This window comes from Octopus bimaculoides, chromosome 4, assembly GCF_046866305.1.
Source record: "Octopus bimaculoides isolate indiv1 chromosome 4, ASM4686630v1, whole genome shotgun sequence".
NCBI lineage: Eukaryota > Metazoa > Mollusca > Cephalopoda > Octopoda > Octopodidae > Octopus > Octopus bimaculoides.
Genome location: NC_142931.1, coordinates 142,607,613 through 142,635,112, shown reverse-complemented (window position 1 = coordinate 142,635,112; position 27,500 = coordinate 142,607,613). Strand labels below are relative to the sequence as shown.

The 27,500-nt window shown below is 39.5% G+C and overlaps 1 protein-coding gene across 24 annotated transcripts in view; it reads left to right on the top strand.

Moving 5' to 3' along the window:
* The window catches only part of LOC106877933 (uncharacterized), a 266,382-nt gene that overhangs the window by 34,821 nt on the left and 204,061 nt on the right, over positions 1 to 27,500 (top strand). For 15 of the 24 annotated variants that reach the window (XM_089351604.1, XM_089351596.1, XM_089351597.1 and 12 more), the window contains exon 1: positions 8,312 to 9,015. The exons of 4 other annotated variants lie outside the window; for them this stretch is intronic. In XM_089351604.1, coding sequence (XP_089207730.1) covers positions 8,984 to 9,015 — 32 coding nt within the window. In that variant the 5' untranslated portion in view covers positions 8,312 to 8,983. Of the gene's footprint in view, positions 1 to 8,311; positions 9,020 to 27,500 lie in introns of those variants that run through there. 5 more of the 24 variants (XM_089351598.1, XM_052967539.2, XM_089351591.1 and 2 more) reach the window with 4 other exon arrangements.

The following is a 27,500-nucleotide window of genomic DNA, read 5'->3' as shown; positions in this document are numbered from 1 at the left end:
CATCTTCGTCATCATTACTCCACACCACCACCACTATGACCACCACCATCACCACCACCACCACTACTATCACCAAGGCCACCACCATTACCATTACTGACATCACCACCACCACCACCACCACTACCTCTGTCACCACCACCACCACCACCACATCACCACCACCACCACCACCACCACCACCACCATCACCACCACCACCACCACCACCCTTACCACCACCACCACCACCACCACCACCCTCACCACCACCATCACCATCACCACCACTACCACCACCACCACCACCATGGCCCTGTTATCAGTTAGCCGTAAGCCTATACAAGTATAATATATTTATTTAGCTACAATCACAATGGTTTTTACATCAGACAAACTAAATTACATCCTCCTTCAGTGAATTAACTAATTAACTAAGCCAATCAAACTAATTACATTCCTATTGGAAATATTTCTAATAACAAGCATGGCTGTGAGCTCAAGATATTTATCCGTAACTCCATGTGTTTCAGGTTCAATTCCACAGTGCAGCACTCAAATATTCTATTTTGTCTTGCATTGATCAATAATCCATGTATGAATTTAGTTGCCAGAAGGAAAGTGTGGAGTGGCTGTGTGGTAAGTAGCTTGCTTACCAACCACATGGTTCTGGGTTCTGTTCCACTGCGTGGCACCGTAGCACCTTGGGCAAGTGTCTTCTATTATAGCTTTGGGTCGACCAAAGCCTTGTGAGTGGATTTGATAGACAGAATCTGAAAGAAGCCCATCAAGTATATATATATATATATATATGTATGTATGTATGTATGTATGTATATGTTTGTGTTTGTCCTGCACCCAACATTGCTTGACAACTGATGCTGGTGTGTTTACGTCCCCGTAACTTAGCAGTTCGGCATTACAGACTGATAGAATAAGTACTAGGTTTACAAAGAATGGTGGCACGTAAAATGCACTATCTGAACGTGATTGATGCCAGGTCCACCTGACTGGCTCCTGTGCTGGTGGTACATAAAAAGCACCCACTACACTCTCGGAGTGGTTGGCGTTAGGAAGGGCATCCAGCTGTAGAAACATTCTCAGATCAGATTGGAGCCTGGTGCAGCCACTGGCTCTCCAGACCTCAGTCAAACCATCCAACCCATGCCAGCATGGAAGACAGATGTTGAACGATGATGTTGAATTGAAAAGCTCTGATTTCCACTACTCTAAGCTGCTCACTTCTGATCACCAGCAGGTAAATCAAGCTTCATTTTCTCATGAATATTTGTTGTTTGAGTATTTTCTGAAATATGAAATGAACGAAAGTTTGAAGGAAACATCATTATGTCCTTTTATTTAGAAATCTTTGTGAACGACATGTGGGAAAACGACTGCTTCAAACTCACTTTTGATTTAATTTCTTGTTCTCATGGTAATATTATTATAAAAGTGCCCATGCAATTGAAATCATGAAACTGCGTTACTGTTTAAGCAATATTCAAAAAAAATTCATTTAAGTAATATTTTTAATTGATGCACACACTCAAGATTATAATTAAGATGATAGTTGTCATCAAGTGATTTTTTTCCCCTGGATATATACATAGTCCCAGACTAGAATTGAACTAGGGACATTTATATCTAAATAAAAGATAGTTATGTTGTTATCCTCTAAGCTACTAGTTGCCCTTTACAGAGACAAGGTGTGTTCTTTTGTGTAGTAAATGACAGAATGAAGACAGCTGTGGTAATAGCTGTGAGTTGACCTGTTAAACGGTGGGTGGGTGGGGGGTGCTTCATATGGCATGTCATTATTAAAGTTCTTTTGTATAAACTCAGTGGAATGTTAACAGGTCAGGTTAAGTATAGGCTTCTGATTACTGGTCAGCATGGAATGGTGGATTATATAAAATTTTCTGTGATAAAAGCTCACATTTTTTCAGCATGCCATCAAATTGTAACTAAAGGACTGAAAGACAGAACTCCTGACGCAGAAGATGAAGTCTCTTTCCTGTATGTCCTTAATGATCATGTGATCAATGGCTACAACAGTAACTGTTCTCCTTTCACTCACTTTTCATTGAAGTTTTTCACTATGAATCCATTCCTTTTTACTCACCGATTTCAACCCTGATTGAAGAACATTTTATGAAGCAGCAATAAATAAAGATTTCAATCATAGTAAATGCTTGTTAATTCGTCTTTGATATAATGATGCACCATAAATTAACACTGATATTCAGGTCTGAGAAGGTAGTGAACCGGCAGAATCATTAGCGTACCAGGCAAAATGCTTAGCAGCATTTCGTCCAACTATACACTCTGAGTTCAAATTGTGCCAAGGTCAGCTTTGCCCTTTATCCTTTCCAGGCCAGTAAAATAGGTACCAGTAGCACACTGGGGTCAATGTAATCAACAAACTTCCTTCCCCAAAAATTTCAGGCCTGCACCTATAGTAGAAAACAATATTCAGGTCTAGTGGTTATCCATGTTCCTTGGCCAAAATAACTCTTCGAAATATAATCTGGTACAAATGTTTGACATATTTAACATAATTAACAGATTTACCAAATTGGTAACATATTGCCAGTCTGGAAAGACTGAGCTGTTTATATGAGGATAAAAATAATAAATTTTTTATTTACATTTAATGAAAATCTTTCCTGATTTTTAAAAGAATGCTGATACTGTTTAAATCTTACCTTAAATTTATTTCCAGTTAGCTGTTTATAATCTTCAGAAACTGAATCATCAGGGACCGTTTGAGCAGGATAGGCTCTAACTGGACCCCATCTGCAAGGTCATGCACTGAGCACCATATTGCACACATGTGGTTATGTTGCATGTGCCTGGTGTACCCTTATCAGATGGGTAGTCATGGTGGGTATATCAGACTTCATATATTTATACCCCAGCATCATTTTGATGGTGTGTGCTGCTCTCTCACTAATAATAATAATAATGATAATAATAATAATCCTTTCTACTATAGGGCACAAGGCCTGAAATTTTGGAGGAGGGGGCTAGTTGATTACATTGATCCCAGTAGTCAACTGGTACTTATTTTATCAACCTTGTAAAGATGAAATGCAAAGTCAACCTTGGTGGAATTTGAACTCAGAACGTAGCGGCAGACAAAATACTGCTAAGCATTTCATCCGGCGAATTAATGATTCTGCCAACTCCCTGCCTTAATAATAATAATAGTAATAATAATAATAATTATATCAATTAAGAAATTCTAATTTATACATCAGGTTTCACAATTAAATCAGGAATCTCATCAATGTTCCATATTGTTCTAATTAACTGGAGGTGTATCACAGCGGATGTAATGTCGGCTCTATGTATTTACAACTCTTCATTAAAATGTATGAGTATGAGAGAGAGAGAGAGAGAGAGAGAGAGAGAGAGAGTGTGTGTGTGTGTGTGTGTGTTTATTATGTATGTAACTGTTGTTGTGTGAAGGTGCATGGCTCAGTGGTTGGAGCTTCGGGCTCACAATCATGAGAAAGTGAATTCAGTTCCCAGCCCAGGTTGTGTATTGCATTCTTGAGCAAGACACTTTATTTCATGTTGGTCCAGTTCACTCAGCTGTAGAAATGAGTTGTGACATCACCGGTGCCAAGGTGTATCGGCCCCTTTGCCTTTTCCGTGGACAACATCAGTGGCATAGAAAAAGAAAGCTGGTATGCATGAGCGACTGCTGGTCTTCCATAAACAATCTTACCTGGACCTGTGCCTTGGAGAGGAACTTCCTAGGTGCAATCTCATGGTCATTCCTGACCGAAGGGGGTCTTTACCAATTGTTGCTGAGGTTGTTGTGAGTGTTTACCCCAGGTTAGTCTTGGTCAAAGACATTCCAGCTGTGACCATCCAGTCTTTTTTTCCTATGTGCAAGGAACTCAGGACCACTTTACCAAGGTGTCCCCTTCCTTTTTTAAGAGAGTAGAATGTGATTTGAGGCAAAATGGTTGTTATTTCTTGTAAGTTGAATGATCGTGTAGAGGTTCCCTCATTAACTCAATGTGCGTGTGTGTGTGTGTGTGTGTCTGTGTTCAGTAGCTGGAATATCTATCAACATTCATCATTCACCCACACACCAACCAGAACATTTATACACAAGCAATGATGAATAATGATTAAGTGACCTCCTCTTTCACTCACCACTACCACCATCACCACCACCACCATCACCGCCACCACCAACACCACCACCAACAACAACAAACCATTTGGCAAGCCTCTTTATGGTTGCTCAACCTGCTAGAAATAAGAGCCAAGTCTCCCTCATGTGACATCACTATTGTCTCACAAAAAGACCCATTGGACCCTGCGATGCCCATTACATAGGGAGAAGATTGGGTGGCCACAGCTAGGATGTCTTTGGTTATAGAGATCTGTTTGATCAGGTCAGAGATGACCTGGTGCTAAATAAAAAAGCACCACCATCTCTACCATCAGTACTACAACCACCACCACTACTGCCGCCACTACTGCCATCACCACAGCTATCAACACTGTTACAACAATATCAACAACAACAACCACTTCTATTACAATGGAGCCTAAGGCAGATAGCTGGCAGAATCATTAGCATTCTGGGCAAAATTTTTCGTGGCATTTTGACTGTCCTTACATTCTGTGTTTGAATTCCGCCAAGGGCCACTTTGCCTTTTATCTTTTCAGGGTCGATAAATTAAGTACCAGCTGAGCACTGGGGTCAGTGTAATCAGCTTAACCCACCCCTTCCTCCGAAATTGCTGGCCTTGTGCCAAAATTTGAAACCAGTATACACTGGCAAGGCTGCAATTTACTTTGCGTAACTGGTACTTAATTTATTGACCCCAAAACGATGAAAGGCAAAGTCGACCTCGGCGGAATTTGAACTCAGAACGTAACGGCAGACAGATTGCCGATAAGCATTTTGCCTGGCATGCTAACGTTTCTGCCAGCTGGAGCCGCCTTTGTTCAGTTACTAACAACCAAATCCACTCACAAGGCTTTGATCAGCCTGATGCTATAATAGAAGACATTGCCCAAGGGTGCCATGCAGTAGGACTGAACCTGGAACCATGTGGTTGAGAAACAAATCACGGCTTTAACACATTTGATTGTTGTCTGCTGGATCAAAGCTGACCTGGGCGTAAACAAAACCCTCAATACTATATCACAAGTGATATCTAATGATATGATCTTGTTATACTTGCATATAACACACCTGTTACACCTTCAATAATAAAAGTATGAAGACAACATATTTAGGAGAGGGGGGGTGTCTAGTGGCTGCTGTGGCGGTGGCGGTGGTGGCGGCTGCTTCATAGAATGACAGACATAATATCAGGGCGTGTCTTTTTTCTTAAGGCCTGCTGCTACCCCGCGTCAAATATAGAGAAATCATATAAATACACACACACACACATACATACATACGTTCATGCATAGAAATATACTAATACATACATGCATTCATACATACATAAATACATACATGCATTCATACATAAATATATACATACATACGTACACACATACATGCATGCATACACACATACATGCATACATATATGCATAGATACAAGCATATGTATACACGTACATACACACACACACACACACACACACACACACACACAAGCTGAAGATCAGTGGAAACGAGAACACCTACGCTGAACTATTGAGAAATCTGCAGTTACTCTATCCAGATTACAAGTTCAGGTTTATACCTGTAATTATTGGGATATGTAATACACTGCCTAAATACCAATCTTGAAAAATTTGGCTTTTCAAAACCAGAAAGGAGAAAGCTGATTCGCCAACTACAGATCCAATCCATCTCTGGAACTGTAAAAATCTGTAAAACTTTCCAGAAATTTATCATTTAAATATATATGAGTATGTCTCGATATGCTCAATCGGATGCTTCCTGGTGAGTTCCCGTCCAAACAAATAGGAGCAGGAAATTTAGTATTTGTAAATCTCACAACGTGAGATATTCAGCAACAGTACTTTGGAGTAAAGATTGTTTGCCAACATAACATGGCAGTCCTGGTTTAGGACGAATGTTGCTGTAATTTAGCCCCAGGAGACATCGTCTCCAGCTGGCTATACGACACGATCTGTGTCCTTACATTTTCAAACAAGGGAATCTAGCACCCCCACTCAGCTCTAAACAATATCTGCGTATCACGATTTCTGGGTTATTTCTCTTCATCAGCACAGAATAATTGTTCGGCTAGAGGTGGCATTGCCAAATTCCCATTCGAAATATATAGTTTTCAAAGTGACAACTAGTCACTGATCTATAAATTAGAAAATTACAGCAACATTTGTCTTAAGCCAGGACTGCCATGTTATGTTGGCAAACAATCTTTACTCCAAAGTAGGAGCAGGTTTTGTGCTGCGAAAACACAAGCAGGGGTGTGTATGGGTTAAGACCAATGGGTCAAAAGGATATTGGTGGAACTTAGATATTAAAACAACCACCAAGTTATCTGAAAGTATCCAATTATCTTTGGGTGCTTTGACCCTGAACCATAACATCCTCCTGTCGGTGGGTCAGTAGAGGTGGCCAAATCACTGTTCATTATCTCCTCCTGGCTCCCAGTATAACTCCTCTCTCTCTCTCTCTCTCTCTCTCTCTGGTTCCATAACCAGCAAGGGGCTCATGCTACTGCTGCATCTCCCATCTTGTGGAACCATGTGGTTGGGAAGCAAGCATCTTACCACACAGCCAGAGCTGGCTCAAGATACCAGCAACTCAGGCAGTCCCCCTGGGGGAAGAAGGGCACCATGTGATAGGAGGCACCAAGGAAATTTCCATGACCATCAGCTTGTACATGCCGAAGTTCAGCTTGCCGGGGTGCCAACAAACCTTAGGGCTGGCCCTGCACACAGCCATGCCTATATGTCTTTTATCTTTTATTTGTTTTTGTCATTGGACAATGGCCATGCTAGGGCACCACCTTGAAGAGTTTATTTGAATGAATTGACTCCAGGACTTTTTTTTCTCTAAAGCCCTGTATTTATTTTGTCAGTTTCTTTTGCTGAACTGCTAAGTTACATGGATGTAAACGCACCAGCACCGGTTGTCAAGTGGAGGTGGGGGGGGGACAAACACACACACACACCTCATATATATACATATATCATCATCATCATTATCATCGTTGTCATCATCATTTAATATCCGCTTTCCATGCTGGCATGGGTTGGACAGTTTGACTGAGGACTGGCAAGCCAGGAGGCTGGACCAGGCTCCAATCGGATTTAGCAAGGTTTCTACAGCTGGATGCCCTTCCTAATGCCAACCACTCTGAGAGCATGAGTGCTAGTCAGGTGGTACTGGCATCACCCACACTCAAATGGTGCTTTTTACATGCCACCAGGACAGGTGCTAGTCAGGTGGAACTGACAGGCTTCTTTCAGTTTCCATCTACCAAATCCACTCACAAATCTTTGGTCAGCCTGAAGTTATAGTAGAAGATACTTGCCAAAGGTATCATGCAGTGAGACTGAACTCAGAACCATGAGATTAAAAGCAAGCCTCTTACCACACAGCCACGCTTGCTCATGTATGTGTGTGTCTTTGTGTGTGTGTCTGTGTGTGTGTGTGTGTGTATGTGAGCGATGACCTTTTCTATGTAAGAATTAGCATGTATGTATATGTGTATGTGTATATATGCATACATTCACTTATGCAATTAACTACAGAGTAAAAAGTAAAACACTTTTTTTCACACACATGTACCATACCCCTATGCACGCATTCACACACACACACGCACACACATACATAAACATGTCTCCATAAACTATAAACACACGTCCAAACACATACACACACACAGAGAAGTAAAAATGAAATCTGACAATTGTCTTGACAACAATTTTGATTATAATTGTGGTGTGACTAGATCTGTTTTTCTAGTTACCACCACCACCGCCGCCATTACTACCATTACTACTACTACTACTACTACTACTACTACTACAAGGGACCCTGTACAAGGTAGATCGTCAGGCTAGAAATAGCTGCCAAATCTCTTTCATGGCAAATTTTCTTCACTTCAAACTTGTCTGTAGTGAGAGAATGCAGTCTTAAATGCCATTAATTTCTTCGGGATAGTCATTAATGGAATGTCTTAGATCCGCTTGATCAAAAGTCAACCAGGATTAAACTGTTACTACTACTACTACTACTACTTCCATTAACCCCGCCGAAAGAACCAATTAGAGAACATTTTCGTAGTCACTAGATGTGTTAAAAACAGTAGCCTAATCTCTCTCAAATCAACCGTGTTTAAGAAGGACACATTGGACAATGTAAACTTTCTCTGTCTATCTGTCTCTGTCTCTCTCTCTGTCTCTGTCTGTCTCTCTCTCTTTCTCGTTCTATCTATCTATCTATCTATCTACTTCTGTATCTAAGATCTCTCTCCCCACCCACTTTCTCCTTCGCCGCTATCACCACCGCCATTACAACGACCAGATATTTTTCTTTTCCCCCTCTTCTTCTTCTAACAAACACACACACACAGAATTCCCCCCTCTTTCTCTCCACCATCATCACCAACAACAACATTACTACTACTACTACTGCTCTCCGTACCACATACCAATCAGCTCTCCCTCCTCTCTTACCACCTTCGTCATCACTACCATCGCTGCTACTACTACTGAAACTCCGACGAACAACAACAAAAAGCACAGCTCTCCACCACTACCACTACTACTACTACTACTACTACTAGCTGTAAATGACCACCAGTCAAAGGAGGTGGCCCATTATGTGCCGTCGTTCTGTCGTATTATTATTATACGTGAAGAAAGCTGTGCTGTGGGTGAGACGGAGAGAGTCAGGAGACGAGGAAGACGGCGGTGGTGTTATGAAGTTGGAGTGATTTTACCGTAAGATTCTACGCCAGGACAACAAACAAACAAACACACACTTGATGAGTTGAAGGAGCGAAAGAACGAGAGGAGGTTTGATGCCTTAGTAATGTTGAAGTGGACAAACACAATTGAATGGTCGTAAGTAAGGCCTCTTAACAGCTACTTCGTCCCTTTCCGTATCGTTTTGTTGCTGTTGTTGTTTGTTGTTTGTTGTTGTTGTCTTGAGTTGAGAGTTAGGTCTTCTCCCTCATCCACCCATTATCAGCAGCCACCCCACCGCACCCCGTCCCAACGGCATCTGGTTTTAAGTAAGACACCGATGGACTTACAGACATACATATAATTTGTATGAGTGTGCGTGGTACATGTGTGTGTGTGTTTTTGTGGTACATGTGGGCATGTGTGTGTGTGTTTTTTTTGTGGTGCATGTGTGTGTGAGAGAGAGAGAGAGATTTTGTCTTAGTTGTAAGCAAAGATTAACAGATGATTTAGGACTCGGGACGGGGGTAGCGAATGCAGAAGCTTGTGTGATTCTGCGATTCTTTGCGAGGTCGTGCGTGGTTCTGTATGTGTACACGTTTGTGAGTGGTGTGTATGTGTGTGTAGGTCAGGGAGATAGTGAAAATGGTAGCACAGTGACAGATAGGTAGATAAAAAGATGCGTTAGAGCAGAGGTTCTCAAACTTTTGGGGCCATCCCCCCACTCATTGACCCATAATACCCACGGCGCTTCCATCCCTATTTTATATATAAATAAATATTCCATATTTTACTAATTTATATATACATATGAATCATTTGATATTTAATATAATATTTTAAAATTTGTATACAATACTATAATAATATCATAAATTCATAGCGTCCCCCAATCCACTGCCTTCCTCCCAACGCATCCTTTTTCTCTATCCTAACAGCGCCCACCTGGACCGTCTTGGCACCCACCTGGACCGTCTTGGCACCCACCGGGGGCGATCGGGTGGCTTTAGCGCCCACTTTGAGAATTTATGCATCAGAGTGTAAGTTACAAATACATAAAGTTGTGTACGAGGAACAGTGAATGCGTATATATATATATATATATAATATACATACACGCGCGTGTGTGTGTGTGTACATACGTGTATGCATGCGTGTATGAGTGTGTTTCAGTTAGAATTTCAAACTCATAAGTTTTCATTAAACTACAAGGCTCATTCAACTGGTGTGCAACAGGTGGAATGCTTAACAGACCCATGTACCCTTAATGTAATTAGGGGTACACGTTTCTGTTGATACAATGTGACAATGTTTGATTTTTTTTTTCTTGTACAATCGGTCGGATGGAGCTGTGCAGAGTTATCCTCAAACCAATTTCATTCACAATGGATGGCTTGGGTGGACACTTGACACACAGACAATGACACTGACCTTGAACGCCACTCAATGGTACTGTTCTCAGGAATTTTGTGATATCAAAGAGAAATTCTAAGACATTCGGTCATGCTTGTTCTTTATGCTCATGTAAACTTTGTGAAAGTCCATTTGATGAACTTGACTTGTAGATCAAAGACCAACTTCGTCACAAGCACACATACACACACAAGCTCTCTCTCTCTCTCTCTCTCTCACTCTCTCTCTCTCTCTCTCTCTCTCTCTCTCATACCGATTCTATTGGAAGATTAGATTAAAGGTAGATGTCACTATTGAATACTCAGTTCCTGAAACTATGATACAATGAGAAGAGAATTGAGGGAACAACTTCAATATACATTGAAACTGAGAGCAATTCCATTTAATCTATTTATCTATGCACATACATACATACATACAGAGCCATATTAAGACCCCTAGAGGCCCTAAGCATTTAAAAGATTTTGGTGTACCCACATATATGTAATACAAAATATAAACAATAATAAACCATAAAATAAATTTCAATTTTTCAGACTGAAACAGAAACCAACAGTAAGATGGAAAATAGCATTTATTTTTGTGTATATTTCTGTTTTATTTATATTTGAAGAGACTTCTATTTTTTTTTTTTTTTTGGTGTGAAGTCTTCCTCAAAATTAATCTTAGGTAACACATCTGAATCTATACCTATTAGAGATGAGACATCCCAAATGTTATTCTAGCAAGTTTAAAGTGATTTCTTTTGTGCCCTAAACCATTTACCATTTCCATGGTATATATACATATATATATATATATATATACATATATATATATACATATATATATATACATGTATATATATACATATATATATATACATATATATATATACATATATATATATACATACATATATACATACATATATATACATATATATATATACATATATATATACACATATATATACATATATATATATACATATATATATATACATATATATACATATATATATACATATATATATATATACATATATATATATATACATATATATATATACATATATATACATATATATATACATATATATATATATACATATATATATATATATATACATATATATATATATACATATATATATATACATATATATATATACATATATATATATACATATATATATCTATACATATATATATACATATATATATACATATATATATATATATATATACATATATATATACATATATATATATATATATATATACATATATATATATATATACATATATATATATACATATATATATATACATATATATATCTATACATATATATATACATACATATATATATACATATACATATATATATATATATACATACATATATATATACATATATATGTATATATATATGTACATACTGAGCTACCCGGCAAAATTGTTGATTATTAATTTTATTACTAATTGACGATTCCCTGCCCTGCATATCTATATGTACATATATATATATATATATCATTATCATTTAACATCCACTTTCCATGCTAGCATGGTTGGACGATTTGACTGGGGACTGGCGAACCGGATGGCTACACCAGGCTCCAATCTGATCTGGCAGAGTTTCTACAGCTGGATGCCCTTCCTAATGCCAACCACTCCGTGAGTGTAGTTGGTGCTTTTACATGCCACCGGCAAGAGAGCCAGTCCGGTGGTACTGGCAATGGCCATGCTCAAATGGTGTTTTTTATGTGCCACCTGCACAGGAGTCAGTCCAATGTTCTGTTCATATGCCACCGGCACAACTGCCAGTAAGGCGAAGCTGGAAACAATAGCGCTCAAATTGTGCTTTTTACGTGCCACTGACACGGGAGCAAGACTGCTGCTTTGGTTCAATTTGGTTCAATTTCACTTGCTTCAGCAGGTCTTCGCAAGCAGTGTTTTGCGTCCAAAGAAGGAAAGGTACGCATAAGTGGACTGGCTACACCCCTGGTAAAGGCCACGGGTTATGGTGCCACTTGTCTTGCCAGGTCTGCTTACGCACGGCATATTTTCAAAGATCTCGGTCACTAATATATACATACACACACACACATATAATGAGGCATGTGCTGCCTAGGTAGTCAAGGTAGGCAGTGCCTACTTTCAATAAAACTGACTGATAGCAACATTTTCCTTTTATGGCAAAATATGCACCTAATTCAATAAAATTATGAAGGTTACTCTGATTACTCTGCATTAAATGCAAAATATTTTAATGTTTTGTAGATTAGGCAGGCATAATTCGCCCCTGCATTTCAATCTCAGTATTAAAGCTATGCATAGTAGTATTGTAGTAAACGTGCTGTGTACACTCCTACAACATTGTTTTCTTTATGTATTAAAAAGGCAGAAGTAAATCTGCCTTCAATTCAGACGCGTGCCTGTTTTGCTTAAAGATTACCAACTGCCTATGCTGAGTAATTACTGACAGCACATGCCTGATATATATATATGTGTGTGTGTGTGTGTGATTGACCGTTGACTAAACACTATTCAATTTTTTTTCTCCGTGTTTTTCTCCTTGTCTCCGTATTCTTTCTGTTGAAAAGTGTAGCTCGAAACGTCAAAGACTTTCCATATTCCCGAGCGTCATACTAATACATCCTTTTGTTATTTACACCACCTGTCCTTGTCTGTTGTTGTTTTTTCGTACATTCTCCCATATATATATATATATATATATATATATATATATATATATATATATATATATATATATATATATATATATATATATATATATATATATATAGATAGATAGATAGATGTATAAGAATACAAATGGGGTTTTAAATTTATGACAGTTGTTTCAGTAGAATTTAATTGATAAAAATATCTATAGATTGCAACATAGCATATAATCCACAATCTTCAGGTAAACTTTTAAACAGGTATACAGAGGTTAGATAATATCTTGATGATGACACCTGTTTAAAATTTTACCTGAAGATAGTAGATTATAAGCTATGATGTAATCTATAAAGACATCAATAGAATTCAACTGAAACAGCTGTCATAAATTTTAAACCCCATTTGTGTTCTTTTTATATTTACACTACACCTAGAACCAACAGTAGTCAGATTTGTGGTTTAAATTGGATTGGTATTTACATATTTACAAAATCCGGCCAATAATTGATACTTTCATGGTTGTTTTACCTCACTGTAAACCTTCTTATTGTATCTAGCCATTTCTGGCGCCCTACGTGTTGCTCTGTCTAGATTCTATTGAATCCTATAATTGATCTACATGTATGTATGTATGCATGTATGTATGTATGTATGCATGCATGCATGTATAAATGTATGTATGTATGCCAACAGTACTATACAAATATAGTGACAAATACAATAGCAAACAAACTTAATGCCCAAATAAAAACCAGGTAAATAGGTTACACACATTTACAAAAAGCTTAAGTAGAAATAGAAATACATACCTCAATATCATAGCAAGATAATTCCCTTCGGAAAACAAATAATTTCCAATGTACCAAAATTGTTCTATTCAACATTAGCTAAACATTTTCCAAAAGATAGTTAATACTATGGAATATTTAATAAACATAGGTCTAGAGTAGCCCTTTCTAATAGCAAAAATCTAGCACAAATTATAGCAACACACAACACTAGTAGATTGAACAGTTTCCATATAAACAATAACAACAATAGTAACCAATATAATAATTATAGGTCAATAAATAGCAACAATGCCAACATGAGCGAACAACCCATAAGTAACCCAACCAGGTATCAGGATACGAACTATGGTTTGACAACCGATAAAATAGAAGCTACCTGACCAAACTCCTGCATTAGCCTGGAAGTGGAAGATGTGAATCCTAAAAAGTGCAGTACTCAGAATGTTGTCTATGTGGGAAAGAGTAATAGCTTAGAAGATAAGACAGGAGAATTTAGAAATCACTTCTAGTGAAGCTGAAGTGGAAACTATTAATGGAAGGAGTGGAACTATCAAATGCGATTCTGCATGGAACAAGGTCTGTCTGCTTAACTCTAATTGTAGGTATAAAAATATCATATACAGATGTAAGGTTACCTCAGAGAACAGAGAGTACTTCTATAGAGGAACTAGCTCATGTTATATAAAGCAAAGAATTGCCAATCATTTAAATTCATTAAGATATAGGAACAAAATGAATGCTACTAGCCTTAGTATACTAATTTGGGCACTAACAGATAGTAATAAAGTATATTTGCTTGTGTAGGAAATAATTAGTAAGTAAAACTTTACAGAATAGACAGTAATAGATGTGCTGTTTGTGTGAAAGAAATGTACCAAATTTTCACTTCTAAATTTACTCTTATAAACACAAAACAAGAACAGACTACAAGATGTCCACACTTGAGAAAATATATGTTTAAACAATTTAATAAACACAATCCACCAGCTATAGTAATTACGTTAGTTACAATAATGATTGTAATAATTAATCATATTTATACAATACTACTACTACTAATAATAATAATAACAATAATATTAATTGAGGGTGTAAATCCGAAATAATTAAAATACCTCTGAATGAATAATGTACTCTGTGCAGCAAAATTTTAAAACCACACTTCAACTGTAATACCAGTAGCGGTGAATATAAGAGTAGAATTCATTTCAATTTAAAAAGTAACGCTACCACCTTCAGCTGAATGCTAATGCAAAATGCTTGTTTGAATCAGTTCACTTTGAAAATGTCGTGATGGAACCTTGATGAAATTGCAGCGACTACGATGCATAATTGCATACAGAGCAATGTGCAGTTGCTCGAGTTGAAACATATGTTGGTCATTGTTATATATGCTGTGGAAAACATTTTACGAAAAAGTTTGGGACGTGAATAAATCTCCACTCTTCATTGTCAATTAAATATATACATATGTATGTATGTATGTATGTATTGATGGATTTTTCTCTTATGAGGTTTTTACACGCTAACTACTGGATAAATTCTTATAAAGATTTTATCCTATATTTGAATTATATATATATATATATATATATACTCTTTACTCTCTTACTTGTTTCAGTCATTTGACTGCAGTCATGCTGGAGCACTGCCTTTTAGTCAAGCAAATCGACCCCAGGACTTATTCTTTGTATGCCTAGTACTTATTCTATTGGTCTCTTTTGCCGAACCGCTAAGTTATGGGGACGTAAACACACCACCATCAGTTGTCAAGCGATGTTGAGTGGGGACAAACAATAGCTATTTCCAATCATAATGCATGGCACCTTCAGACACTGAGTTGTAACCTTCAAGTTGGTCAGTTCCTTGGGTTGAGACTTTGGCAGATGAAAACTGCACATGAGCTGAGATGGGTCAGAAAGGTTGAAGTCAAAGATACTCATGTAAGGTAGATTGTAGTGTTGAGGAGTGAGGTAGTGGTAGAGAAACTTTTTATGGTGCCAAGAAAGCCTTGATATTCCCACAAGGCCACCAGAAGTTACCTGACAATAGCAGAGACGGAGATAATTATAGATAGATGTAAATAGACAGATATTAATATATACAAATTAAAATAGATAGGTAAATATACATAGAACACAAATACTTATGTATATACAGTTTTCTCTCATTTTAACATCTGTGTGTGTATGTGTATAAACACACACACACACACACGACACACATTCGTACGTCCACAGAAGTGGAGTGGGGAGAGGGAGAGGGGGGTACAGAGACACATAAAACTTACACTAAAACATTATCATACTTGTCAACTTTGATGGAATGTTTATTTAAATTCAGCTATGGCTAATATTTTCCCACTCTTAGTAACATAACAACTATCGGTGTGTGTGTGTGTGTGTGTGACTCTATACATACACGTATACAAGTAACAGGACGCATACATGCTTCTGAGTAGAGTTGTCGGTTGGATACAAAATCTGATGAACAGCAACCCATAAACCTAAGGCGGCGAGCTGGCAGAAACGTTAGCACGCCGGGCGAAATGCTTAGCGGTATTTCGTCTGCCGCTACGTTCTGAGTTCAAATTCCGCCGAGGTCGACTTTGCCTTTCATCCTTTGGGGGTCGATTAAATGCGTACCAGTTATGCACTGGGGTTGATATAATCGACTTTATCCGTTTGTCTGTCCTTGTTTGTCCCCTCTGTGTGTAGCCCCTTGTGGGCAGTAAAGAAATTAGCAACCCATAACCCTGTGAAGCATCCTGGTATCAGAGGGGTCGGTGCCTAAGGACCATGGACAGGGTCCATGTCTCACCAACTATAGAGCAGGACAAGGAGGACCAAAGACCTAAAAGCCTGGAACTTTATCTTCCTGCCTTGATGTCCCCAGTGCTAAACAGCCTTATCCAATGAGTCTGCGACTGCACCGGCTCAGCCAAGTCTTTTTGAGATCCATAGCTGAGAAGATGATGTTGTGAGTGGACAGGCCTAAAGATGAGAGAGACAGATGACAGAGACGGGTGGAGGGATCTAATTGCCAGGTCGTCATCACTGGTACCCCAACAGTAGGAGTGGCTATGTGGTAAGTAGCTTGCTTACCAACCACATGGTTCTGGGTTCAGTCCCACTGCATGGCACCTTGAGCGTGTGTTTTCTACTGTAGCCTCAGGACAACCAAAGCCTTGTGAGTGGATTTGGTAGATGGAAACTGAAAAGAAGCTCGTTGTATATATTTTTACTCATTTACTCATGTGTGTATGTATATGTGTATACATATATTTATATAATATATATCATATATATCATCATCATCATCATTGTTTAACATCCGTTTTCCATGCTGGCATAGGTCAGATAGTTTGACTGAGGTCTTGAGAGCCAGCGGTCACATCAGGCTCCAATCTGGTCTGGCAATGTTTCTACAGCTGGATGCCCTTCCTAATGCCAACCACTCCAAGAGTGTAGTGGGTGCTTTTTACGTGCCACTGGCACAGGAGCCAGCCAGGTGGGCCTGGCATTGATCACGTTCAGTTGGTGCTTTTTACATTCCACCAGCACAAGAGCCAGTCAGGCGGACCTGGCATCAACCACGTATATATATATATATATATATATATATATATATATATATGTATATATATACACACAGAATTGGCCAAAAGTCATCCAACAGTAAATAAAAATTCCATAAATACTATCTGTAATTCTGCATTGACTCGAATGGGAAAATGTGTCACTCAAAATGGACTTCAGTTTGAACAATTTTCATGATGTTTTATATTGAGATGCTTTTATTAAATTCATTGTGTCGTTAAACATAAATAAATCTTTGAATTAAATGGTTTTAATTTACTGTCAGGTGACTTTTGGCCAACCCTATATATATATACATATATATGTATATGTATATATATATATATATGATGTAACGAGCAAAATCAAAAGAAGAATAAATGATGGAGGCAAGTTATGACACAAATCATGTATATACATACACTCAGTAGTATATTATATATACCTGAATGCGTAAGAATGTAAATATAGATATATACTTCAGAGTAAAATGATGTGATTGATGTCATTTTGTGATTTTGTGTACTGGGTGTCAACAACGAAACATAGAATTCTCATGGTTGAATGATAAAAGGAGTGAGGCACCTAGACATGAAGGTACATTCTATAACAAAGATCATGATATCACTGCCACCATTGAATTTAGGTGAATTAGTCGTGCATACATAACAAGTTCCTATGTATATGTGTGGGTGAATGTGTGTGGCATTTAAGAAAATATGTTAGTAGTGGGCCGTAAGAAATTCTCATGAGTTTTCATATGTATGTATGTAAATATATATATATATATATATATATATATATATATATATATATATGTAGCGCTGCCTTGACTGTCGATGCCAGTGCTGCCTTGACTGGCTCCCATGCCGGTGGCACCTAAAAGGCATCATCTGATCATGGTTGATGCCAGCCCTCTCTGGCCCCTGTGCCGGTGGCACATAAAGGAAGCTCCCACTACAATCTTAGAGTGGTTGGCGTTAGGAATGGCATCCAGCTGTAGAAACACTGCCAGATCAGACTAGAGCCTGGTGCAGCCTCCTGGCGTCCCAGACCCCTGTTAAACCGTCCAACCCATGCCAGCATGGAAAATGGACGTTAAACGATGATGATGATGACATATACATATATATATATATATAATCAATCATCTTCATCACCATCATTTAATATCGGTTTTCCATGCTGGCATGGGTTGGACAGCTTGACAGGAACTGCCAAGGCCAGGGGCCGAACCAGGCGCTATAGTCTGTTTAGGTTTGGTTTCTGCATCAGGATGCCCTTCCTTACGCCAACCATTTTACAGAGTGCACTAGATGCTTTTTATGTTGCACCAGCTCCCACACCAATGCGTTTTACATGGCACCTACAATCTCACTTCTGTTGTGGTGGGTGGGTCTTCCTGCGTACATATATATATGTGTGTGTGTGTGTATACACATACATATCATCATCATCATCATCATCATCATTGCTTTCCATGCTGCCATGGGTTGGATGGTTTGACTGAGGACTGGCAAGCCAGAAGGCTGCACCAGGCTCCAATCTGATCTGGCAAGGTTTCTACAGCTGGATGGCCTTCCTTACACCAACCACTCCAAGAGTGTAGTGGATGCTTTTCACTATCCACTGGCTTGTGGGGGGAGGAGTCAGGTGACACTGGCATCAACCATGCTCAAATGGTGCTTTTTACATGCCATTGGCACAGGATCCAAAGATGTCAATCACTTTTCATTGCCTCCACAAGGCCCAACATTCGAAGATCATGCTTCACTACACACATACAAACACACACACACACACACACACACACACATGCAAACACACATGCAAACACACATGCAAACACACACACAAACACATGCACACACACACACACACACACGCATATATGCATATTGTTATATTTTGGGATGGTCATTTTTTATTTTTGTTTGCCAAATAAACACACACACTATATATTTGTTATTCACTTCATATTTTATTATCGTTTTCATTTTATGTCCTTTGAAGAAGTCACAGAATGTGTGACGAAAGATTTCAAAGGCCAAAGGACATAAAATAAGAACAATAATAAATCTGAAGTGTGTGTGTGTTTATTTGGCAAACAAAAAAAATATGTCCCAGTTTTTTTTTTGTTTTTTTTTCTGTATTTTTCTTGACAGAACTCATAATACCAGAACAGATATTGTGAGGTATCTTACTCGCTCTTCCAACAATTCTATCGACAGTTCTAAAGCCTGGTACATTCTTATCAAGCTTAAAATGATGAAAGCAAATTTGACCTCATCAGGATTTGAACTTTGAATGCAGAGGGTCTGGAACTAATAACTGTAAATCAATCAATCAATCCCCTGTTCTAATGACTCTGCCAACTCACCCCTTTTGGTTCAGTCTACTTTCTCAAAATAGTTTTATAAGATGCAAGGGTGAACTAAGGTGATGTGGAATGTAGGGTACTGGCCTAGAAACAGCAGGAGAAACCGGCAGTGGATTTGAACGTAAGTCTCCTGGACAGCGAGACAACATACCACAACCACCACCCACTCAATCAACCATCCTACCTTGGGTAAATACGAAAACAGAGACAGCTGCAGATCTTTGTTTAATTGTAAACATCTTCATCATTATCAGAGACACCCACTGCAGACTAACAAACACACACTCACACACACACACACACACACACTCACACACACTTACTCATACATACAAACACAATCATACACACACACATGTGCATACAGACACTTTAAAGTCACAGACGCTGACATAACTACTTACACACACACACATAAAAACACTAGCATCCAAGCTAACATGCACACACACATACGCATGCATGCATGCACACATGCACACACATACTCATACACTAACGAACACATGCATATATATCCATTATTTTACTGTTAAATTAAGTCCATCTGGTAACAGGCTCCATTGTTTCATGTCTGTGCGTCCACCAGTCATCCTCCACCTGGGGCAGCTGGTTAGTTCAGTAATCGCCAGCTTCAGGTAGAATAAGCAGAAGTGATGGTGGTGGTGGTGGTGGTGGTGGTGTGGGGGGCATTAGATAATTGGTGTTGTAGATGGGGGAGTGGTTTTTAAGGAAGAGGGAGGTGGGATAGAGAGACAGACAGACAGACAGACAGACACAGAGACAGACAGATGGATGAGAAAAAGAGAAGATAAGAAAATGGGAGGCAGAGTGAGACAAATAATCCACTTATAGGAGAGAGGGAAAGGTAGAGGGAGAAGAGAGAGAAAGAGAGAGGGAGAAGAGATAGAGAGGGAGCAAGGAGACAGAAAAAAAGAAAGAAAGAAAGAGGAGAGAAATGAGTTACAGAAGTGAATGACTGAGGGTTGTGGGGTGGGGTATAGAAAGAGAACTGTGGGGGTGGGGACAGTTGTAAGTAGAGTGGGTGGCTGAGGGAAGTGGAGAAGGGGGGACATTCTGGAATATAGAAAGACATGTGAGAGAAAGGAGGAGAGACAGACAGAAAAGGATATAACAATGTGATTGAGAGAATATACACACTCACACACACACTCTCCCTCTCTATTCTTCTTTTACCCTCTCTCCTCCCTCTCTCCCTCACCCTTTCTCACTCTCTCTCTCTCTCACTCACTCCCTCCTTCCTTCTCCTGTATCTATCCCACCCCACTCTTCCTCTCTCTTTATTTATCTATCTGTCTCTTACACACACACACACACACACTCATACATTCCCCAACATCCTTATCCTGGTCTATAGTTTGAGGCGGAACCGCATACAACACTAATCTGAACGTTTGTAAATTATCATGCTGGGAATCGGACACAATGTTATGCCAAAAGAGACCCCTTTACTTAATCAATTCTCTTCTGCAGACACAAATTGTATTGCACCTTTGCTCATTATGTAAAATCATTATTTCTCTTCAACTTAACTAAAATTCTTTATTTTCACTGTACTTCTCTCCTACAACTCACACTACCTTACTTCAACACTTGATTTTCCCACATTTTTGTGTCTATTGCCTCTGATATTCTTAACTGCTTTATTAACTGAGAACGACTACCTCATCTTAACAATTTCATCTGGACTTCTCACTGACTTAATGTACATGCCACCAAAGAATTTTATCAGTTGATTTTTATCATTTGCCAGGTCTACCTGACTGGCTCCCATGCTAGTGTCACATAAAAAGAACCATCTAAACATGGCCAATGCCAGTGCCCTTTGACTGGCTCCTGTGCTGGTGGCATGTAGAAAGCACTATCCGAATATGATTGATGCCAGGGCTGCCTGACTGGCTCCCGTGCCAGTGGCACATAAAAAGCACCATCTGAACATGGCCGATGCCTGTGCCCCTGACTGGCTCCTGTGCCAGTGGAATGTAAAAAGCACTATCCGAACGTGATTGATGCCAGGCCCACCTGACTGGCTTGTGAGCCGGTGGCACGTAAAAAGCACCCACTGCACTCTCGGAGTGGTTGGTGTTAGGAAGGGCATCCAGCTGTAGAAACGTTGCCAGATTGGATTAGAGCCTGGTGCAGCCTTCTGGCTTGCCAGCCCTCAGTCAAACCGTCTAACCCATGCCAGCGTGGAAAGCAGACATTAAACGACAATGATGATGTTGACTTTGCCTTTCATCATTTCGGGGTTGATAAAACAAGTACCAGTTGAGTGCTGGAAGGGGGCCAATGAAATCAACTTACCCCCACCTCCGAAATTGCTGGCTTTGTGCCAAAGCTTGAAATTGTTGTTATTACCGACGTTATTGCAGTTGTTGTTAAACTCACTGCAGTAAAAAATAAAAATATTGGAGAAAAGAAATTTTCATGAACTAGGCTCATAGGCATAGGCGTGGCTGTGTGGTAAGTAGCTTGCTTACTAACCACATGGTTCCAGGTTCAGTCCTACTGCATGGCACCTTCGGCAAGTGTCTTCTACTATAGCCTTGGGCCAACCAAAGCCTTGTGACTGGATTTGGTAGACAGAAACTGAAAGAAGTCCGAAGTGTGTGTGTGTGTGTGTGTGTGTGTGTGTCTGTGTGTGTGTGTGTGTGTGTTTGTGTGTCTGTGTTTGTCCCCCAGCATCACTTGACAACCGATATTGGTGTGTTTATGTTCCCATAACTTAGCGGTTCGGTAAAAGAGACCGATAGAATAAGTACTAGGCTGACAAAGAATAAGTCCTAGGGTTGATTTGTTCAGCTAAAGGCAGTGCTCCAGCATGGCCGTAGTCAAATAACTAAAAGAATAAAAGAATAAATGGACAGAGCTTTTGCTGAAGTTTTTGAAACAGTTGAAAGGTATTATTAGGTTAAGATGACATATTGCATATTAAAGGTGTCAAACATCAGACAGATTATGGTGACAGATGTCTAATACATTTTTACTTTCATTGATTGATGTGAACAATGAGTATGTTAAGTACATCTCCTAAAATCTCTCCCTTCAAATTGGTAACAGTGTCTTGGGCTGGAAACCAATCTAGTTATTGGTTTTTGTCGGTTCATGTGTTCTGATGTTTTAAAGATGCTAAAAATGTTTGTTACACAAATTTTGACTCTTTCATTAAACAGGTTTATTACACTTTATTAGACCTCAGGAAGCCTTACTCGTTCCTGAGGTCCATATTCTAAAGATAATAAGGAGCTTATTGAAGGAACTATCACTTACATAGAGCTGATCAAATAAGAAGGGAATCTTTACATGATTGTTCAGCCTCCTCCAACCAAATCTCTCTTAATTCACACACTAACATCATTATATGATAAAGTGTTTGATACACAGAACTCAAAAATTACTACTGGATGGCGGCTGCTCAATCCGGACTGACCAATGGTACTTGGGGTCAGATAGCAAAAATACAGGTCACTCAGGGAACCTCTCTGACCCTTTTTTTTTACCTATGGACCCCTTTGATTCTTATTTAATTTGGATGGCGTCTCATAACCATTCCATGTTTAAAAAGTATCCTACATTATTTCTCTTATGAAACATTAGGAATTGTACTCTTTTACTCTTTTACTTGTTTCAGTCATTTTGACTGCGGCCATGCTGGAGCACCGCCTTTAGTCGAGCAAATCGACCCCAGCACTTATTCTTTGTAAGCCTAGTACTTATTCTATCGGTCTCTTTTGCTGAACCACTAAGTTACGGGGATGCAAACACACCACCATTGGTTGTCAAGCGATGTTCGGGGGACAGACAGACGCACAAACATATACACACACATACATATATATATACATATATACGACAGGCTTCTTTCAGTTTCCGTTTACCAAATCCACTCACAAAGCTTTAGTCAGCCCATGGCTATAGTAGAAGACACTTGCCCAAGGTGTCACACAGTGGGAATGAACCCGGAACCATGTGGTTGGTAAGCAAGCTACTTACCACACAGCCACTCATGCTCCTATATACGACAAAATTTTAAAAATATTTTGAGTATTGTTGTAGATTAGATGACTTTCAAAACCATTTTGGAGGGTGATGTTTGATGAAAGGAGGCCATGTTCATCTTCTGTGTACTACCTCATGTCTGCTAGCTGGCGTGTGTTCTAAGAGAGCCAACTAGATAAGTCTTTGCTCTCTGGCCTCTAGATGCCAAAAGAAGTTGCAAGGCCTTGTGTCAGAATCACACTGCTGCTTGCGCCATCTAGCGCGAACTTGTTTAAACTCGCTGTGAAGGGAGGTAACTGCACCTACAGTAGTATAACCAGTTTATTGCAGATAAATCTTAACAGCAAAATCTTATGTGGACCCTCCAAGGGCCATATGGACCCTGGTTAAGAACCACTACTCTATATGGTCAATCACTCTGCTTGACATAGCAGCCAAATCTTCCACAGTGTATGGACTACACTTTGGGCAAAATAGAAGCACATTGACGATGTAGTCTCAGTTATCCTACATACCAGAAAAAAAAACAGATGGGATGGTCACCGATGGAACACCTTTGATGATAGGTGTGGTGAGTTTGGGTTGACACAGAGTAAAACAACATCAGTAACAAGCTAAATAGTCGCTTCTCATACTTCTTTGTCCGTTTCTAAATCAGTCTTGAAGTTGTTCCATACCACCACCACCACCACCACTACTACTACTACTACTACTACTACTACTATTTCTACTGCTTCCGCTACTACTACTACTACTACTACTACTACTACTACTACCATTATTACTGTCACCAAAACCACCACCACCATCAATACCAGTCTAACATAAACACAACCCACCTCACATCTGATATGTTTCAAAGGATCTGCAGTGTTAAATAAGGTCTTACAGGGAAGGGGGAGGGAGTAGTAGCAAGTAAAGGAGAGAGAGAGGGGGGAGAGAGAGAGAGAGAGAGAGAGAGAGAGTGAGAAGACAGCAGTATGGTAAAGGGGGAAGGGGGGAGATATGAAGGTGATAATAAGGATGAAGGAGGAGGGGAGAAATCGCAGATATTATAGAAGGGAGGTAAGGGGAGGGGATGAAGGTTGTAATAGGAGGGATGGGGAGTAGGAGGAATAAGGGGGTGGTGAGAGGAAAGATACTGTTTGACAAATTAACTGACACCTGGTAATGAGGATAGAACTGTCATCAAGTATTAACAGGTTGTTGTTGTTGGTGGTGGTTGTGGTGGGGGGTTTATGCCATATTGTAAAGTAATTTGCCTCTAGATTCAGGTGTGCTCCTCTGTGTGTGGGTCGGTGTGTACACGTGTCTACATGCAACACTGCGTGTCCCTGTTTATCACAGAATTTATACTTTCACCTGTCTGACAATCTCAAGAAGTGTTGGATGGATTCAGATGAAACATTCGGGGATGTTTGGCCTTGTGACTGGCACAAACTGATTAGATTTTGGAATCAATCAGATACCAGACAAGGATTCTGGATTATTTTTCCCTTTTTTTTTTACTTAATTTTTGAGAGCAGTTGGGTTCATTTTTAGTATTCTCATTTGTGAGAGCAGCCGAGTTTATTTCGGATATTCTCATTTTGCATTCCGGGCGAAATGCTTAGTGGTTTTTGTCTGCATTCTGAGTTCAAATTCCACCGAGGTTGACTTTGCCTTTCATTATTTCAGGGTCAATAACTTAAGTACCAGTGAAATTTTAGGGTCGATGTAATCAACTAGTCCCCTCCCCCAAAACTTCAGGCCTTGTGCCTATAATAGAAAGGGTTATTTGTCTCTGTTAAGGCAGTGAGCTGGGAGAATTGTTAGCACGCCAGGAGAAATGCTTAGTGGTATTTCGTCTGTCTTTATGTTCTGAGTTCAAATTCTGCCGAGGTCGACTTTGCCTTTCATCCTTTTGGGGTTGATAAATTAAGTACCAGTTGGATACTGGGGTCAATCTAATTGACTAGCCCCTCCCTAAAAATTTTTGGCCTTGTGCCTAAAGTAGAAAAGAATCATTAACCTGTCGGGGGAAATGCTTAGTATTTTGTTTGCCCCTACATTTTGAGTTCAAATTCTGCCAAGGTTGACTTTGCCTTTCATCCTTTCAGGATCGATGGAATAAGTACTAGTTACACACTGGGGTCGTTGTACTTGACTAGCCCCTTTCCCCCAAAAAATTTTCAAGGGCTTGTGCCTTGAGTAGAAATAATAATTTGTCTCTGTTGATTTGGATCCAATTTAGTTCTTTTATATTCCAACTCATGTTGAGTGGGGATGGTCACGGTGATGGTAAGGATAAAAAGAGATGGCTAATAGTGAATAGTCTGGGATATGATTGAGGAAGTGGGAGGGGAGAGTCGCATTCATCTGCAGTGAGGCCTTTCCATGCCCTCCACCACAGGAAGAAGGACATAATGAATAATTTGGCAGGTTTTCAGTATTGACTGATTCCAACTTTATTGATGTGAACTGACCATAACAAGCACTTCTTCCTACAAAACACAAGTATCCCCACTACTACAGCTGCTGCTGTTGCTGCTACTGCTGCTGCTGAGTGGGGGGAGGGAGTAGTCAATATTATCAGCCCCAGTACGTGACTGGTACTTCATTGTGTTGACCCCAGAAGGATAAAAGGTAAAATTGGCTTCAGAGTGTACAGAACCAGACAATACACTGCAAACCATTTTCTCCAACACTCTAACAATTCTGTCATTTCACCTGCTTAATAGTGGAAGTGCATGGCTCAGTGGTTAGGGTGTTGGACTCATGACCATAAGATTCGTGTTTCAATTCCTGGACCAAGTAATGTGTTGTGTTCTTGAGCAAAACACTTCATTTTGCATTGCTCCAGTCCACACACACGACCAAAATGAATAATCCTGCAATGAACTGGTGTCCCATCCAGTGAGGAATTTATATGCCATGGAAACCAGGAAACCGGCTTTATGGATCTGTATGACTCGAATGTTCCAGGGAGTGATGTGTATGTGTGTGAGACCGAGTTTGCCTTTCATCTTTTCAAGGGTCAATAAAATAAGTACCATTTGATCACTGGGGTTGATGTAATCCCATTACCCTCCCCCAAGAGTGCTGGCCTTGTGCCAAAATATGAAATTATTATTACCACTATTATTTCTATTGCTGGTGGTAGTAGTGGTGGTGGTGGTAGCAGTAGTAGTAGTGGTGATGGTGGCAGTGATATTCATGGTGGTGGTAGTTGTAGTAGCAGTAGTAGTAGTAGTAGTAGTAGTAGCAGCATCATATAATATTATTATTATTATCATTATCATACGATGAGCTGGCTAAGTCGTTAGCACACCGCGCAGAATGCTTAGTGGTATTTCGTCTGTCTCAGGTTCTGACTTTTTATGCTACTGAGGGGGGTGAGTCGACTTTACCTTTCATCCTTTCAGGGTTGATAAATTAAGTACCAGTTATGCACTGGGGTCGATCTAATCTACTTTCTGAAATTTGTGGGGAGGGAACTAGTTGATGCAATCAACCCCAGTGCGTAACTGGTACTTAATTTATTGACCCCCGAAAGGATGAAAGGTAAAGTTGACCTCTGTGGGATTTGAACTCAGAACATAGCAATGGGCAAAATACCACTAAGCATTTTGTCCAGTGTGCTAATGATTCTGCCAGCTCACCACCTTCATACAACAACAACAACAACAACAACAACAACAACAACAACAACAACAACAACAACAACAGCAACAACAACAGCAACAACAACAACAACAACAACATCAGACTGAACAGCTCCCTTATTGAGATTAATGGAACTACAAGAGTT